Here is a 20,055-nt window from a genome sequence, read left to right as displayed (position 1 = left end):
ATTCCCTTACTGAAAATAGAGTCTAGAACAAAATAAATAGGTTAAGGTGTTTCTTGTAAGAGGTAATATATAGTGTGTTTCTCATAAAGTGAAATCCTAACATTGAGTACCAGCAGTATTTTCCTAACAAAAGAATCTACCAATGTGGAAGTTGGGAAAACATTAGCAACTTCTAAAACGGAATCTGGTATCTCTTCTCTCCCCTCGGACACTTTGGCTTTTAATTCTACGTAAATAGATAGCACAGCCTTCACCTCATATCTGGTGGAGACTTTAAAGCAAAACAAATAATACAAATCACGCCCAGACCTCAAAATGTATAATGCCATTGGTCATAGCAAGGACAAAGGATTTAGCAAGTAGAACAAGAACTAGGAGAAGGGAGTGTCAGTCATACAACCTGCAATGCCAGAAATACTTCCCAAACTAGAGGCTCAATAAGAAAAACTGGAAAAGAGCACAGACTAAAGGAGGATTACAGGGATACAGATAGACCCCTTAGAAAAGGAAGAACTTATGTATCAAGTGGAGGTTGCTCATAGCAACCAATCAGCTCCTACCTATTATTTTACAGACTGTACTTAATAAATGCTGCTTCAAAGCCGACTGGTTGCTATGGGCAGCTTCTCCACTTGCCATTTCTCCAGGCTTTTCACTGCATGGGTCTATTCACTAAGCCTTGCAGAGAAATAAAATGGAGAAAGATAAGTCCCAGCCAATCAGCTGCTAACTGCCATGTCACAGGCTGTGTTTGAAAAATGACAGTTAGGAGCTGATTGGATGGGACTTCATTTTCTCCACTTTATCTCTCTCCAAGGCTAAGTGACTAACTCCTATAGAGGGGACCTAACCCATGGTCAATTGTCCCTTACTGCTGATGGAGAAAGTAGGATTTATTTCCTGAAACCATGCAACATGTATGGAATAAATGAATTGTATTTCCAATATTAAACACAAATCAAAATGCCATTCTACTTTATTTTAAGTAGTATGTCCCATCCCCTGCAGCCTAACCCTAACCTATCCCTTAGTGCCTAAATCTAACCCTAACCCCAATACTTACCGTAGGGATACCGGCAGTCAGGATGCAGGCACCGGGATTCTGAGCGTCAGAATCCCGACAGCCGGGATCTCAACTACTACTCCAGGTAGTGCTACATTAATAGTATAAAAAGTAAATATTTTCAAGATTTCAGATTTATTCTAAATAAGTTAACTACTTTTCTGTCATTTATTTGTGTGGGGTCACACAGCCCAGCTTGCCCTTCCTACTGTACCTTGCTGGAAGTTGACAAAATGGTATGACTCCCAAATTTGTAATCATACTTTTTAGCAGCTCTTTAATTACAGCTTAATTATGGGGTTTTTCTCTTAGCCCCGTCTTTAATTTCCCTCTTACCGCCTATAGGATAACACACAGAAAGCCTGGCAATTTGCCATGAAGCAGCTTATTAATGATTCCTCATTGGTTTTCCCACATTATCAGAACACCTTGGAGCCAGAATGCAGGGCTTTTTATAATAGAATAAAAACATTAGAAGGCACAGCTCCTGAGGGCCCTCTTCTAGTATTTGATGAGTTAAGTAGTACATTTCAACAGCTGAATAACATGTTATTTAGATTTCCCTAGGTCAGGCATGCTATGACAGCGGACTTTGCTGGACTCCCTCTGGGACGTGTATCTTATCCTCTAGTGGGGCTTTTGATAAGAGGAAATAAAACTAAACCTACTTCTGCGATTTACTGGCCAATAGTAATTTAACACCAAGATCTTGGGAAAAGGAAGAGTGACATACTGCCATGTACAGTATTAGAACTGAATAAGTGCAGAGCTACAGCCTTATGGCATGTTTACTGCACAACTCCCCTGCGGTTATGAAATTAAAAAGCCAGCAGAAGATGGAAAAACAGTTTCACACTGAAGATTGTTCTGTAAAGCCCAGCAACTAGCAAAGAGGACAGGCAGACATGTGTGTACAGGGTATTCTGCAGCCTTAAAGGCCCAGTAAACCTTCACTATGGGCTAGTTGTGCAAAAATGACTCACAGACACAAAGCTAACTGAATAAATATAGGTGGGAATCAGTTGCACCATCCATAAAAGGGAGATTCACTTTTGGAAAAGTATTTTAGTTCTAAATCTAAGTTTCCCCCACTTAAATTCCAATCATCAGATGCAATAGTCTCCTGGTTGTGCTGTATCGGATGACATGTAGTGATGAGAAGATTCAGCAGACAACCAACAGCCAGGCTAAGGGAGTGCACTGCCACAGCTTCTGCCCAATCAGATGCCCCAGTTTCAGAATCTACAGCAAGTCAAGGTTACATAGTCCGTATTATTAGTCTTTATAGCTGGTAATAACTAGTAAGAATGGCATTATTATAGATATACATTGGCTGGTTTACCTTTCTCGGTTATGTTGCAGTATGCACCAGTAAAACCATCAAGGCAGATACAGAAGGGTTCTTTATTTGCACTGGTAAAACAGGATCCCCCGTTGAAACATATGTTTGAATCGCAGTTTTCACCTGAAAACAAAATCAAAAGTTATCAAATCACAGTCGAGTAACATGTCAAATAGCAAAATCATTCTATTCTAATGGGATCCACTTAGTCTATTGTAATAACATGTTCAAATCCCGGCTACAGGGAGTCGGCAAACTCTTGTTCAAGGCATTTCTGTTTTAAGATGACCTTACTTTAGTGTACAGGAGAGGAACTGCAAACGAAACACTGTTACCCAGCCTGATAATGGTGGCCTTGATTCTCCTGGACTGTAATATGAGAGAACAGAGATAAAAATGTCCTATTCAGCCTGGTACACACTGGAGCCACGTCGGTCCGATTTAACATTTCATATTGACAATCTCAGTGTGTACGACCAATAAGCGCGCTCCCACGCCACGTCATTAGGTTTGATGTGCTGCAAACCTGATGGCTTCGCTAGCGATCTGTGGTATGACAATAAAGTAAGGAACAGTGATCGTTCCATCCCTCATTAACTCGTTTTAGTGTGTACGGGCAACCCCCGCTTAAGGGCATTCGTTCTAACGTCGGAACAAATGCCAGTCACCGGAGTGTGTACCCAGCTTTACATACAAAACTATTTCTGCAAAACATAAGTTTAAAACATAACAAATACAGATGTGTCCTCAAACATCTATCCTTTTTGCTGGCATGGCGTGACTTAGACGCTCCGCCACGAGTAGAGAATTTCGTGCTTGAGTACCTTTTCCCAAATTTTGCGTCCAATTCACTAATAGTGTACTAAATTATTTTTAATCTGCTACTTTACATTAATTCCTTTGGGACACAAAATACTAATCTTAAACACAGTACTTAGTACATGCTTAGTTACTTCGTATACTATTAGTAAATTAAGATGCAAAATTCAGGAAAAAGTAAGTAATCTGGGTGAAAAAGACAGAGGTCCCACTGAATTTTGAACCAGTTCACTAATGGTGTACTAGGTCACTAATAGTGTAATAAGGGGGTGATTCAGCAGATTCCCGACAGATAGTCAGGAATCTGCGCATGCACAGGACCCGTTCTGCACATGTGCAGAATGGGTCCTGCATGATTGGACGCAGAACAGCAGCAGGCTAAGTGATTGACAGTCTGCTGCCATTTGGGGGCGGCAACGGCCTATGTTTTCCAAAACGGAGGCGTGTCGTCGCCGTTGGGGGGAGGGAAGAGGCCATAATGCCTCCTGCTGCATTAACAGAATAGCAAGGACAGAAATACAAAGTTGCTTGTGTGCAGCTTTGCAATTCCATCCAGTGTTGAATCACCCCCTATGTACATAGTCTTAGTATAGCACATGAAGATGTAAATTTTTAAATAAAGTTACATTGCGCGGCTATGTCGTAAGGTCTGTAGTGCGCCAAACGGGGCTATTTGGTGTGATTTAAGGATAGGGGTGTATGTAGAGTGCACAAAATGGCAAGGAAAGAAACGTGATTGAAAGTATAATGGAAACAATCCTAAGCAATAATTGGCTAATGCTAATGGAAGTGAGGCCACAAATTACTTTGGAAAAGCAAACATCAAACTCAAACATTATTAATAGTAGTTGTAGGCTTTCCATAACTAAATTGAAATTAAAAAAAAAAAGCAAAAAATTAAAATCACAAAAAGTAGCGTTCTAAAAAGTGTTACCATAATATGACGTAACTAGAAAGCAAATTATTATTTTCACACTGAAATTTTTTTTAGGGTCGTATTCAATTAGCCGAGAAAAGTGGCGTTTGGAGAAACGTTTTCAAGGATTTGTACTTTTCGCCTGTTTTCAAAGCATCTCCGTATTCAATTCCAGGAGTTTTCACCTATGCAGAAAAAAAAAAAAAAAAAAACAGGCGAAAAGTTCTCTCTATATATAGGCAGGCGAATTGGAAGTGCAAAATCTATATTTTGCAGTGCAAATGTTGGGATTTGGTCCAGAACCCTTTGGACACCCTCCCCTAATGACTAATCAGTCCAAAAAAAAAAATATCTTTAAAAAAAAAAAAATATCTTTAAAAAAAAAAAAAATTTGAGAAGACCCCAAAAATGACATATTCTTTGGGCGAAAAAAAATTAAAAAAGTGTTAGAAAATGGGTAAAAAGTGGGGGGCCTGGTACTTTGGGGGTCTATATGGATGGGACAGGTGTTTTTGGGATTGCACGAGGCTGCTGCAGGTATAGCTTTAAGATTTTTTTTTTTAAATCTTCATTTTAGAGACACCAAAATATGCTAGCACCCATTTTCATTTACCCCAAATTTGACCTCGGTACCTATTTTTTCCAAAAGAAATTGCTTTCTATAATTTTTCACCACTTATGCATATAAGCATATAACAGCCATTTCTGACACAAAACACTTTCATTAGGGCTATTAGGACACTTCTATACTGATTTCTAATGTTAGTGCAGCTTTTTCAGGGGTACAGACTAATTTCCCCAAAATCTTAGGGACTTTTTGCCAGTTTCGCTTTCCAACGATTTTGCCTGCCTTTTCGCGTCTTATAGAATTGAAAACGGAGATAAGCGGGAGCGCACAAGGAATAAGTTTTGCCTCAAAACAGGCGAAGGCGGCGATAACATCGCGGTTCGAATTTTCGCGGCTAATTGAATACGGGCCTTAGGGTCAAAACAATTTCACATAGAAGAAAAAAAAAATGGAATATCCATATACAACAAAATGAAAGAATGCCTGTAGGTAAATGGCCTATAGTAGAAAAACTACTAACATGCAGGAAGTCAGAGGAAATAATTTTTACGGTAAGAGGTTATAAAAGAGGGAAGCAGCGAAAAGGAAAGAGAAGCTTGCTAAGATGTATCACAAGGTACTGCACAAGCACCGTATATGGATGTTGTCACATGAAGAGTTAGAGGACATAAAGCATCTAGAACAGGCCTGGCCAACCTGTGGCTCTCAAGCTGTTGTAAGTCTACAAGTCTCAGCATGCTTTACTAGCTGTTCTGTGCGAGGGTATGATGGGACTTGTAGTTTCACAACAGCTGGTCAGTCCTGATCTGGAAAGTGACAGGATATTAGGCGCAGGTTGTGGTTTGGTGTACAATTTATAAATACATTGGAGATGTTGGCTATTTTGATTAAGATGTTCATGTAGACTGGTAAATTGAGTAGGCCATGTTTTATTTAGCAAACAAATGACATAAGCACCAGTAACAAAGTTCCTCTATTGCACCTAGTCTTTTCTTATGGCTACTAACAGCCTTCTATATGGCCCTGCTATCTCAGTTGTCACTTTTTTGGAATCCAGGGTGGTTTCCCCACTTTTTCATGCACTTCTCCCAGGCCATATTTTATACAAACGTTGCACAGCATTTCCGCGACTGCAGTGAACTGGCATTTCTAATTGGATCTTGCATTTCTCGTATGTGCGCATTCACACAAAAAAAGCATGTTTCATGAAACAAACTCCCTTTCGCAAACTCACTTCTAATTGTCTGAGCCCAAAGCGTTCTCATCTCTGGTGCTGTAGCATGGCATGACAGATGGCAGGTTACAATTACAATATTTTATGGAGTCAGCTGCCTGAAATTTCTCATTCATGTGGTTACATGACACATGCAACCATTACACAGAAACCCCTCAGGCACCTACAGTAAATTGTCTATTAAACACTTTCCATGGATATTTCGCATAACTGAAGGCCATCTAAATGTACTTTCCCATCCCTTGTACAGCTCTACAAATCAGTGTCAAGTAGAACTCATTGCCAGTATCAAAGCGAAGAGAAATGTTGGTGGACATTAACAAATACCCAGTCACTTGAAAAGGGAGGTTTAAACTTGCGTTTGCCAACTCCAAAGCTCAGGGACCTCAAACCATGCAGGTTTAGAGGTTTAGGTGTATTCATTACTCGCTGACATGTACAGATTCCCTTTAGATGTGCAGCAGCTTTATTTATCAAAGGCCCCTGAAGAGAAACACCAGCAACCAATCAGCTGTCATTTTACTAGCAGGATTTAGAAAAATGAAAGCAAAAATCTGATAGCTGTGGACAATGGCAGCTCCAGGGGTGTGGCTGCAGCGCAGTCTAAAATTCAAATAGGGGAGCCACAACAACTGTCAGTAAGTCCCAGCCATCTATGTTTGTCAGTGTGTGAAATGGCAGTTGGTGTGGCTCCTCTATTGAATTTTGAACTGCGCTGCAGCCCCACCTTTGGAGCCACCACTGGCTGTGGTTCAGATTAAGGGGTTTATTTATTAAGCAGTGAAAAACTTAGTGAAGTGAACCAGTGGAGAAGTTGCCCATGGCAACCAATCAGCTTTGAAGTAACATTTCATTTATTAAGTACAGTCTATAAAATAATAGGTAGGATCTGATTGGTTGCCATGAGCAACTTCTCCACCACTAAGTTTTTCACTGCTTGATAAATGAACTCCTAAGTTTCCCATGCATTAAGATTTCCCAAAGTGTCAGGTGGTCTCTAATTTAACAAAGTGTCAGTATTTTTGTTTGAATAGACGTCCCTACAAGCTTGTATCTCAGTTCTTATCCTGGCAGAATTACTCCCTCACTCCCACAGAGCTGGAAAAGGAAAAATTGGCTACTCTGTGACTGCTGCTTGCAGCAAGAACTTTTATTAATTTCTTGACCTGATGGAGCTAACAATGTAACTTCCCTAGAACGGCATACAAACTAGGGGCCATTATAGACAGAAATGAATCAGTCTACTAATAGTCCTTTAGAACTGTGTGGAAGCCATGAGCACCTAACAGTGACAGCCCACACAAACTCAAGGCACTTGAGAGGAAATGCATCAAACATTGAGTGGAGAAGTGGACAAATGGAGAAGTTGCCCATAGCAACCAATCAGCTTTGAGATAGCATTCATCAAGTACATTCAATAAAATGATAGGTAGAAGCTAAGTGGTTGCCAAGGCCAACGTCTCCGCTTATCCACTCTTTACAAGGTCTGCTACATCTCCCCCATAGTCAGAAGTGAACCAATCCCAGTGCGGAAAGCAATGTGTCAAATTTCAGTGTGTACCGCCTGCCCTTTTATAGCACCTGCAATTATCTCATCCACTGAGTTATTGTAATGTGTTGTACACTCCAAAACTACTAAGCTATTTACTATAACAACATTCATCATATCACTGTAGATCAACAGTTATTATGAATTTAAAGTAATTTTAATATAGATAACTACCCTGTAAAGACACCTGTTCTGCTAAACAGTGATCCGACAGCTCCAGACAATTACACTGTAGCCAGCTAATTGAGGATGCTCATGCAGAGCAAGCAACAAAAGTACATAACAAATATCTGAAGTTCCTATACATGTTCAGATGCTTACACCACTTCTAAAAACACTTCAGTACTAGCATCTTGTCTAGTCTTGTTGCTCTCAAACTCAACTCTCATATTTTCCCAAAGCTCATGTTTTCAGGATTTCGGGCTGTGGAAAAAGGTGGGATAATCACTGCCCCTGTGTATGATTAAAGAAATCCAAAACACCTGTTGGTGGTACCAGAGTGCTGGAGTTGAGAACCCCTGATCTAGTCAGACAATAATACAATTAGGGACATCTTTTCAGTGACACAACAGCATTGCATAGTGTTAAATGGGAAAATCATTCACATGTGCAACTTTAAAGCTGAAAAGTTGGGGTTGGGTATGATATGTCGAGGCTGACCATGTCAATATTCATCATGTAGACAGTGATGAAATGATGACATATTCGACTAATAACATGTCGTCCATGGCTTAAATTAAGGTGGGTACACACTTCACAGATATATCTGCAGACGATGGTTGTTCATACACACTGTCAATCTTCATCTGTCTTCTGGCTGCTGTTCCCACTGGCCAAGGGGTGTGTCGTGCCCCCCTCCCCACTTCCTCTGCAGCAAGTGTACAGGCATTCGCCAGACGGCCCATACACACTGCACAATATATATCAGCCAACGGCCGTGCAGCCAACACGATATGTCTGTGAACGACGTTGTTCACAGATATATCGCTGGTACACACTGCCGACAGGCACCCGATATATTGGCCAATCAGTTGATCGGCCAATATATCTGCCAGTGTGTACCCAGCATTAGTGGTAAGGTAATGTACATATAATTAACAGTTATGAGGTGAAAAGGTGGCATTTATGCTATTATAGATCAGCAACTTTCATTAGATTTAATAAAGCTTGGAGAGATACAATTGGAGGTAAATAGCACCAACCAATCAGCTCCTAACTGTCACTTTACAGGCTGTGTTTGAAAAATGACAGTTAGAAGCTGATTGGTTGGTGCTATTTACCTTCAGTTTTATCTCTCTCCAAGCTTTATTAAATCGCCCCCATAATTACTAAACCAATAAGAAATGCTGCTTTAGTAAACCTGAAGAGCACTTGCACTGAAAAATATAATTTAAAACAGGTGAAGTTAGAATCGTTCATGGTAAAGCTAGGTACACACTGTCCGATCGGGCCAACAAACAGGGCAATTTTTCTGCAAATCGAAAGCCCTATTATCTATGCTACACATTATGTAATTTTTTTTTATTAGAAGTTACCGATTTCCAGCCACACCACACTGATTTGGCATATGTCCGCCGAGAAGTAGGATGACGTAGTCACAGGAAAACGCTGAAAATATATGCAGATTATCGAGAAGCCACAGACACTGCTCGATATTGGGAGATTGAGCCAGAGCTTTTCTGTCTTGGCCAACCGATCGGAGGAACGCAAGGAATGCGTTTGTGGACGTTTTCTGAACCTTTTTATAGGCGAAACGCTCATGCCTACACAAACTAGTGCCATAAATCAGACCAATCATCCAATAATTGTATAGTTTGTACCTAGCTTTATAGTAGCGGCACCTGAAACGAGTCAGAGTTTGGGGCTCGGTTTGTTTACTATAAATACAAGATAGTACATGAGATAATGAGCCACTGAGAAAAGATGATAAAAGGTAATAACATCACAAAGCTGACTGATCAAAGATGAACATTTGACTTCACACAGGAAATGCATCATAACTTCACAGTTTATGAACAAACTACTGGTTATGAGATTTTGTAGAAAACACTTGAAAGACACTGTTTATTTGCCAAGTAAAACATTTTACTGCCTACTAGGAAAGTCCCGACTAAGAAAATCCCCAATTTTCTGCACCACACACACACACACACTATAAAATATATAAAAGTGGGAGAGCACACGTGCAGAAAGATTTTTCTTCAATCAGGACTTTGAGGACTTTCCAGGTAGGCAGTAAAAATGATTTACCTGGAAAACAGTAAAACAGTTTAAAGTGTCCTGAAGTCCTTATCAACCTCACAGGTGTTGGTAGGTGCAGTCTGGTTGTCTGCTTAACGCGTTTTGCTGGAATAGCCTCCAGCTTCATCAGAAGCATAGTGTAGTATGCTTCTGATGAAGCTGGAGGCTATTGATCCAGCGAAACGCGTTAAGCAGACAACCAGACTGCACCAACCAACACCTGTGAGGTTGATAAGGACTTCAGGACACTTTGAACTCTCCTTTGGATAACATCATTTTTTGGACAATTAAACAAGCTTCCATCTTGGACTTTGGACCAGCAACCACAAGTGGACTAATATATACAGCCCCAGGAATTTGCACAGGACATGCTAAGAGGACTGTTATCACTTCAATCCATCAATTGGTAATTATCGTTGGGTTCAGATATTCAGTCAGTTTGTGAGCCAGTCCTAATACCATCTATCAGAGCCGTAACTAGACTTTTTGGTGCCCTGTGCCAGAAAGAGCATTGGCGCCCCCTCATTTTTCAAAGGGACATAATGCACCCAATAAAGGGCCATGGCTTCATGGGGAAGGGCCAGGGAAGGGATAGGAGTGGCCAGGAGATGCTGGGGATGAAATAAGAGGAAGCTACAAGCAAGAATTATAATAAACAGAAATTTGACAGGCCCAAACAGCGCCCCCTGACCTGTGGTGCCCTGTGCGATGGCACCGGCCGCACTACCCTAGCTACGGCCCTGCCATCTATATATAGGAGAGACATTAATTACCCACAGGATGTATGGATTCGATTGAATTTTTTACTTCTAAAAGCTTTTATACTAATGTCTTTTTAAAGGTTTAATAAAACAATAATTTTCTGACACATTTGTTTGTATATAAATAGCTATATTTTCTTTATATTATTTGACTAGCGCTGGCTATACTATATTATTATCGTTTCTATTATTAGGGATTGACAATCCCCTAACCAGCTGCTACGTAGTAGCGCACTGTACCAATTATATATTGTTTCTGTAGTTAAGATTCCAGTTGTCAGGATGCCAGCGCTCAGAATGCCAGCGCCGGAATCCGGGCACAAGCATTCCGACCGCTGACATCCTGGCGGTAAGTATTGGGGTTAAAGGAAGGGTTAGGGGTTAGGCACTAGGGCAGGGATGGGGAACCTCAGCCCCGGGGGCCGTACAAGGCCCACAGAATCATTTGGTCTGGCCCTCTGAGCTTTTTTCTGTTAGCCTCAACTGGCTTACATGGTGCCTAGAATGGTACCCTGCAGCCAGAATCTATGCAGCAGTGCCGCCTGGAGTGTCCTTATGTCGCTTCAGACAGTCACACCGCTGCTCTTACAGCATTGCTGTAATCACAGGCATTTGTGGCCCCTCCCCGTGTAATGTCACATTAAGGGGGCGTGGCCTGCACCAGACCCGCAAATAATGTTATATATATTAAAATGGCCCTGGGCAGAAAAAATGGTTCCCCATCCCTGCACTAGGGCGAGGGCTAGGTTTAGGCTGCGGAGGGGGGGGGGGGTTAGGTTTAGGCTGCAGAGAGGGAGTGTTAGCCTACTTACTGGTAGGCGTCAAGTTTGTAACCTAGTCGAAATGCCGCTGTTGGGATTCTGAGCATCGGCGTCCCGCACACAACCCAGACAGACTACGCACGGATGCTGTATTTATATTTGCTGAACAATTCACTGCGAGCCATTGATCTGTCATTTAGGAAGGCCTGGTGGAAGACTCCCTGTTGATTTCTTCAATAGCATTACAGACTCAAGTGTGGTCCTAATAGTGTTTCCCTTATAACTTTATTATTAACACCTTATATTTTAAACCTTTCACATGTATATTTGTAAATTCTCCCAAAGGATCCCAAATTGCCTCTTCTGTTGGCTTTTATGCTCTCAGAGTGATTAAACACTTATCAGACTTTACTGCTCTTAACACATAAAATGCAATAGTTACTGACTACAGTACAGTCTATTATGTCTGTGTGCACTTATCTGCTGTTCACACTAACTAATCTAATTGTATGTCTAATCTGGTCAAATGGCTGAACCTTATATACAAAAAAAGAACAGTGAGTGTGTGTAAGGGGCCCCCCTTACACACACTCACTGTTCTTTTTTTGTATATAAGGTTCAGCCATTTGACCAGATTAGACATACAATTAGATTAGTTAGTGTGAACAGCAGATAAGTGCACACAGACATAATAGACTGTACTGTAGTACAATCTATTGTAATTAATTCCTATTCCCCGTTAATTCCTATTATTTAATGGGATCATCAGACTGGAATTGTAGAAAACAAAATGAACTGTGACACACACGTATATTAGGGATAAATGTTCCGTAAATAGATCTCTTAAGTGAATTGCAAACCTGTAATACCAATGAAAACACTTGCAGTCTAGACATGTTTATCTGTGCTATTAAAATCTACAGCTTCTTTATGAAAGATATTATAGATAATATGTATAATAATTGAGAAACAATAGGTGACTTGGAAACATAAGAGGAGAAACATTGGCATTTTGCCTGAATGATATCTATGCACTCTCCCAGCATGTTGCTATTGGTTCCTGAGTGCTTAGAATTAGAAAACACAGATCCATCATATATCAGTGTATTACTAAGCAGAATATCAGGTTTCTGCTATCTCTTTGCTCCTATAGGCCAGTTGGTTTCCAGCATGATCTCATTCTCTCTCACACACACAACGCCCAGTAGATGTCGGTGATGCTAGAAAATAAGCTTTAGCTGAAACCTCCCACTCCCACTGGTGAAAACTCCCTCTTCTACCAGTGATAAAGAAATATATATATATATATTTTTTTTTATTTTTTTTTTTTAAAACTCCACCAGCCAAGTGTTATGTCTTATTGTTATTAAAATAATAATGTCAATTATTTTATTGAGTATTAACAATTGTTCAGAAGAACAATGAAATATAAATGATGACAATTAGATAAAAACATATTGTCCACACACTGTAACATTATGCAATACTGTTTGCTTCATCTAAATCCAGTTGTCACTTAACGGATTGTGGCATTCATTATACTGTGGAACACTTTCACTACAAGTAAAACTCAAGCTGCAAGTGGGCAGGTTTTTTTATTCTTTATATACAGACAGAGCAATATGTATTCCTTGCATTTGGAAAAAACAATCTGTAATCACTGTATGGAATGCTGGGTACACACTACATGATGTGTGTACCCAGCGACGGCACAATGCATTGTGCCATCCGAACACACCGTATGATGCAGTGGACGACGGCGCAATGTGTAGTTCCATGCTGCAATCAGCAGCATGGCATCATTTAAAGCATCGTCGCATCTGCTGTGCTGCACAGCAGATGGGACAACGCAATGAATGACCAGCAGGACAGCCAATCGGGCATGTACACACTATGCCATCCGCACGATATATCGTTCAGATCCGATCGTGCACTGGATCGCGTAGCTGCTTGAACTTCCATCTCTTGCGCTCTAAAGTAATTTTATGAACCTTGTTACCTTTCCTGTCACATATGGCATATTTAACAGCAACATAGACCCCACCGATGTACCAAGGAGTTAAATAATTAATAAACACTGATTCTGAAAAGTGTGATATAGAGTAACCTGATCAGAAGAGCTTACAGTCTTCCAGAAGTGATAACATATTGTAGTAAGGGGAAGATGTATCAAACCTTGGAGAGAGATCAAGTACCAATCAGAGTCTGTCATTTTTTTTTCCCCAAACACAGCCTGTAAAATAGCAGTTAGAAGCTGATTGGTTGGTACATTATATCCCTGCAAGGTTTGATACATCTCCCCCCCTATGGCACATTTATAATTCCAGAAGGATGCCTCGTCTAATCAGTATTTTGAACCATTGAAAATTGGGCTATAATTGTTATAGATCTATAGACATACTCCAGCAGTGAAGTAACTACTCTGGAGTCCTGCCAAGTGGTGACAACTGGTCTGTAAAGTACTGTAGCCCTCTTCCCAAAAATAAAGTTAGATCTCCACCACTTACCTTCCACAATGAGAAGGAGCCAGAAAGTCAGCAAAGTGACAGTGAGTGACTGCAAGGCGCTGGGCCCCTGCATGGTGCTCACCTGGGATCGCACCGGCCTTTTACCTTGCACTGAGCTGGTAGTGTCAGGATCCCCTGGTGAGTGGCTTGGAAGGAGCGGGCAGGATTTTGGCTGTTCCGGGGAGATCTCACGCTGAAGACTGTTCCTTAAACCTCAGATTGCGGATTACAGTGACGTGATCCCTTGGCCCCACCAATCACAGCGGCCTGCGAGGCAGAGACAACTCAGCTCTGGATACAGAGGGAGTGGGGAGGGATCAGGCCGGGCGGGGAGTGTTGTTGTGTCTGCAGACAGCTGACTGTGCCGGGCAACAGAAGAACACGCTGTACCGCTACTGTCTGTCTCTCTCACGTTTGCAAAACAATTTACCGAGCTGTAAAACTTCCAGCCATGAGAGAACAACTAAACAGGCTTATCCACTGCAGACGTAGGCTTCTCTCCCTGGGTGTATTGTACTATTCATTAAATGCTTTGGTTCTGTTTAGTTTTGCTTAATTATTAGAAATTAGGGGTCGATTTACTAAGCGTTGCATGGAGATAAAGTGAACGGAGATAAATTACCAGCCAATCAGCTCCTAACTGCCATGTCACAGGCTGTGTATAAAAAATGACAGGAGCTGCTTGGTTGGTACTTTATCTCCGTCCACTTTATTTCCATCCAAGGCTTAGTAAATAGACCCCTTATGTTGGTTACACACTAGACGATTTTTATGAACAATAATGTTATCGTTCATATCGTCCAGTGTGTATGCACTGAATGACCAACGATGCAGCTCAATCTGGGGATATCGTTAACGACACAATGCTGTTGAAAGCCGCGCTAGTGTCTGATCCCAGCATCGGCACAGCTGCAGGTGATGCGTCCCCAGCAAGACACATCGGCGACCGGCGCTGGGTGAGGCTTGGCTCCGGGTGCAAGCTTACTGTAGCCCGCCGCCCGGAAGCCTTGATGCAGCGGCGGGTGTTTGGCCCTGGCCGTGAGCCAATCACGGCTCATGGTCCAGCAGCCAATAGCAGGCTGCTGCAATTTGCTCACCAGGGCCGCCTCCGATTGGCTGTTGGACCGCCCCACCCACACACTGTTAGAGCAGGAAAGGGCCCTGCACGGCGTTATTGTTGTCTCCCTACAGGGACTTGTGAGGGATCGAGCAGGACGAAGTTAAAACGGTGCCACTGGTGAGAACCTCTGTATTGGTCTGTTGTCTTTTCTGTCTTTATTTCCTTCTGGGCAGACAGTGGGCCTTGCACTCCGGTGCAAGGTCGAGTCTTCACCTGGTGCGCGAGTACCTATAGGTGAATCCTGGGCTCTGAGGCCAAAAGTGCCAGTGATGATCTTCACTTAAAACCCAAATTCCTGTTTTGTGTGGTCCTCATTCCGGTAGGCCGTGTCGGTCGACATTGATGAAGCACGTTTCTCACATCATCTCCTTCCTCCTAGGTCATCGTGTCTAGTCCGGTGTACCAGGACCGTCTGTTCATCATACAGCCTGAAGGTGAGAGGGTGCAACCCAAGGTAAGATACGGAAGTACACCTGCACGGCTGCAGGCACCGCACCCCTCTTACTATGCTGCCGAATGCAGCATGACCCCACACCCCCCACTGTCGTTCGTTGTGGCTGACACCCTCGCGTGGTCCTGCCACAGACGATATCGCACAGCTTTAGTCTGGCTTGCATTATTGCCAGTTGCGGAACGACAAGTCTCATTAGAGCTTTTGTATGTAGTACTTGTATGTTGTTTAGGAATCTGTGTTTTCTTTTTGTGGACTAGGCAATAAAGAGATTGCTTGATAAACTAAAACAAAATATTCTTGATTATGAAACACTGATGGGTCTATTTAATAAACAAAAATATGGCGTTTCTCCAGCATTTTAGCTGGAGAAAGACATACTTTTGTTGTCTGTGCATTTAGTTACATAACCTTTTAATTTCTCCTATCACATTCCAGCAGCCCCTATTGTATATAATAAGGTGCAGGAATGGTACTCAGGGCCTTATCTCAGAGATGGACGCAGCATGTGAAACTATGCTGCAGTTAGGGGATGCTGCGACTGTTGTCATAGAGATCTGCGCATGCGCAGATCGACAAACATGGGAATTGTACGTAAAGTATCGGGGTTTGCGTACCTCTCTGAATCAGGCCCATAGATGAGAGAGGCTCATAGCTTCTCTCATCTTTTTTGAGAAATATTTGATGTGTCTTTTTACCTGCAGAAACGGAGAAAAGCAGGAAGGAGGTACTCCCTTTCTGCTCACTCTTCTCTGCTCCCCCTGGCCGGATGTGCAGACGTGCGTCTGTCTGACGTCACCAATGCTGATTGGCACATGTGCAGAGGATACAAGCATCTTTCGTAAAAGATGTGTGAAAATTACTCTCCTTTCCTGCAAGGGCTGTCCCGGCACTTAAAAATAATATTCTTGTACCGCTTTTCACTTTGATTTTTAAATAGACCCCATAACCTGTTGTAGTAATAATCAGATTACGAGTTTGCCAACGTCCCGAGTTATCTGCAGAATATTGGTGCCATATTCTATCTACAACATATTCATATACAGAGTTGGGTGTACATCTGGGGGTTTTTTCCACAAAATTTATTTTACGCTTCCTTCTCCGTAAAGCTGGAGAGACAGAAAGTCGGGCTCCTGTTGAAAAATACAATCTGTACAGAAACGCGTTGAGCAGTAGCATATGCTCTTTTACAAGTGCCTGCAGACCATGGGAGATTGCTCTTTGCCTGGCATATCAAATCCTTTGCCACACTGTGACCATTTTAACCAAGTATCCGGTTGACCGGCTTTGAGGCATTCAAGCACCACACTGCAACCAGTGTAACTGATTACAATCGTAGGCGCCGACTACGAGGTCTTGCCATAGATCTCTGCTTACAACAAAGCTCCCCAGGAAGCTGAACTATACAGCCAACAGCCATCATTCCCCCGGAAGGTGAGCTCCTTTGCTGACACCCAGAACGGGATCTTACCAATGACTGATACATGTTCATAAGTGCGGGAACACATAAGGACATAAAGACTCCCGGTAAAACATTGCTCTTTCTTAAATATGTAGCCAAGGCATGGGTTAGTTCTGTATAGTGTGGATGAAGCAGTGTCAGAATTCTTACTAGGCACATGCTTAGGGGCGCCACCTGCTGGGGGTGGCACGGCAGCCCCCCCACCCCATAGCCCCCCACAGATAAATCCACCTTTACATGCTGCCTGCACTGCTGCAGTGTTCTGCTGGGTGCAGGCATATACAGTTGTCACCAATGCAATAAATATTTTGTTTATTGCGATGCAGCGCAAGTGATACCACGCCACACCTTTGTACTTGAAAGCAGAGGAGCTGTGGCGCAAAAAGCAGCAACCAGAAAAGCAGCACAAAAAGCTAAGTGACTTGGGCTGGAGCTGGAGCATATGGGGACTGGGGCTGGAGAGACAGAAATTGGCTAGAGAGACACAAGGGGCTAGAGAGTCACAAGAGGGCTGAAGCTGGATAGGCACAAGTGGGCTGGATCTGGGGAGACACAAGGGGGCTGGAGTTGCGGATACAGGAATGAGGCTGGAAAGACACGGGGTTGGAGCTTGAGAGACATTGGAGTGCTGGAGAGGCACAGGGGGGCTGGAGAGACACGAGGGGCTGGAGCTGCAGAGAAACGGGAGATTGAGCCTGGAGAGATGAGGTTGGAGAGACACAAGGTGGATGAGACTGGAGATTATCCACAACTGGTAGGATTAGAAGGAAAAGGGTCAGGGACAGTAATCTTCACTAAGGAACCAATTCTAAAGAGACATTACTGAAATTAGGAAATACAGTTTAATAATATAAAATTGTTTGATCAGGAAAGTTCACATTTTGCCCTGCACCAAAACTTCTGTTACTATGTATGATCTGGTTGAACCTTAGCTATCTGATGCTGACTTTGGTTATATCACTACGGAAACAGGCGTCTTCTGGACCATGTAATCTCTTATGTGAATAGTGAATACCGACTGAAATCACCATGCAGAGAAACTACATATAGGTAAGAAAGACTCTCAAGCAACTGGCCTGTACCTGCCGGGGACCCAGGAATGGGGATGCCCCAAAAACGCCATTTCTGATGTTGGCCCTGCCTGAATCAGAGCAGCTGCTGATCCTTTTTTTAATGTAGCAGCACCTGCTGGGAGATGGGTGGGGGGGTCACGGTCGGAAACTGATTGGGAGGTGGCTAGAAATGCACGCAAACATGGGAGGATTATGGGAGTGTTGCGGGCGTGTCAATGCAAGCGGCTGCATTCCCAGATGCACAACCGCAAGCATAGAAGGCCATGATCAGATGGAGGCACTGCACCTGCCATAGGTCTAGTTCAAGTTTCGATGGTGCGACCGATGGTGGCGTACAAGGATGCACCAACTGATATTACAGTGTGCACAGACGCTAAAAGGTGGCATCTCCGTTTTTACACATTCGGCTCCATGGATGTACAAGAGGGAAGAGTTTCTAGCAGCATTTTCATAAAGTCGCAAACGGGCGACCAATAGACACTACTGTGTGTGCTTCTGCGTGCGACTCAAAATTAGTCCCTCTGTGTCTGATACATACCACTGACATCTGATCATGCAGCCTGATATTTATATTAGCTCATACTGCGGGCACCTTTATAGCTCCATCAAATAAAGTGTTGCTTCTTCAACAATAAATTATTATTGAGTCCGTACTTTAACACAAATTTTTGTCCACCCCGAATATATTCATAAAGTAATTTTATACCATAAGAAAAATATTTATTCTTGTTGACCCCGTAATCAATAAATATTGATTGGCATTTATTTCCTAGATGTATTGTGCTTGCTCATGTTTTGATGGGTATGAGGTCAGGAGGTTGGCACTCACAGTGGGTCTGATTCATAGATGAACACAGTGCCAATGTATACGCAGTTGAGCGATGTTTTGCTAGTGCAAAGTCACAGAATCCTTTACTGCGCACGTAAGAACACAAGTGTGACTAACACTTGAGAAGGGGTTTGCATTAGAGATGAGCGGGTTCAGATCTCAGAGATCCGAACCCACCCGAACTTAGGGGATCCGAGTCAGTTTGGGTTTTCCCGCCTGGCTCGGATCTGAAAACGAGGCAAAATGTCATTATCCTGCTGTCGGATTCTCACGGGTTTTGGATTCTATAAAAGGTCCTGCGATCGCCGCCATTTTTCTCTCCGGCTGTGCAGCGTGCACAGAGAGGGAGCTAGGATCTGTTGCTGACTGAAGCTGACCATAGGGGCCGGCTAGCTACTGTTGTCTTGTCAATAAACTCAATATAGGGGCTGGGCTGGCTGTTGTTCTGTCCATAGGAGCTCGCTGTTGTTCTGTCCATAGGGGCTGGCTGGCTGTAGTGCTGTGTTCAGGGGGTGCTATGTCCTTCAGGGATGCTCTGTGTCTTCACCCACCCCCAGTGTGAAAACAAAATATATATATTTTTTCTGTGTGTGCGTTAGCCACACCTGAGGTTGTCATCAGCGTAGGTGCGCTGGGGTGCTGTGCTGCCCAAAATAATAAAAAAAATTGTGTGCGTGTTAGCCACACCTGTCATCGGCTTATGTGCGCAGGGGTGCTGTGCTCCTGTCTGTCGAGGGACTGCTGCCCAAAAAATAAAAATGAAACCAACTATTTTGTGGTTGTGTGCATAGTGAGTATGCAGGACAGTCACATGACCAGAGAGCAGGATCCACATACCAGTCTTGTAGCTGCCAGCAGCAGTCAGGACCATGCAAGGCCGTCAACGTCATCTATGAAGGCCGATGTACCATGGCTTAAGTCAGGCCAAAAAGTCAGGCTAAAAAAATCAACTTTTACCCTGTTAAAGCAAAATATTGGCAATATACCATTCACTATACGAAGTAGTAAGGAAAGGATAAGGCCTTGGCCCTTGTTTATGACTGATGGTTCTAGTGATAATTTAAGCCCCTCTGCTTGTAGGAGAGGTACAAAAAAATTTAAATTGTTAAGACAAGTAAGACACCGGAACCAACTGTAAAAATACAGCAGTTACACGCTATGATCCTCATATAATCTTAGCGCAAAGAAATTATACAGACCCAAGTACAGTTATACATACGCAGCGCTCTCTGGTCCAGATGTAGGCATCAGCAAGAAACCCCCGTCAATCAGCATTCAGCACGAAGACTAGGAACCCAGGGTCAGAGCACACATATTTATACCCCTCAGGAATAAACAACACAATAGAGAAGTTTGTTG

General features: G+C 42.7%; 1 protein-coding gene across 2 annotated transcripts in view; it reads right to left on the bottom strand.

Moving 5' to 3' along the window:
• MFGE8 (milk fat globule EGF and factor V/VIII domain containing) overlaps positions 1–14,060 on the bottom strand; it is a 68,416-nt gene extending 54,356 nt beyond the window's left edge. For both annotated transcript variants that reach the window (XM_088452653.1, XM_088452654.1), the window contains exons 1-2: positions 13,762–14,060; positions 2,406–2,528 (exon numbers count right to left, since the gene is read on the bottom strand). In XM_088452653.1, coding sequence (XP_088308779.1) covers positions 2,406–2,528; positions 13,762–13,834 — 196 coding nt within the window. In that variant the 5' untranslated portion in view covers positions 13,835–14,060. The remainder of the gene's footprint in view (positions 1–2,405; positions 2,529–13,761) is intronic.
• Between the last annotated feature and the right edge of the window lie 5,995 nt (positions 14,061–20,055).

This window comes from Taudactylus pleione, unplaced genomic scaffold (genome assembly GCF_031769625.1).
Source record: "Taudactylus pleione unplaced genomic scaffold, aTauple2 ptg000556l, whole genome shotgun sequence".
Lineage (NCBI taxonomy): Eukaryota > Metazoa > Chordata > Amphibia > Anura > Myobatrachidae > Taudactylus > Taudactylus pleione.
The sequence above is the reverse complement of the archived record's forward strand: the minus strand, read 5'-3'. Positions and strand labels throughout refer to the sequence as shown.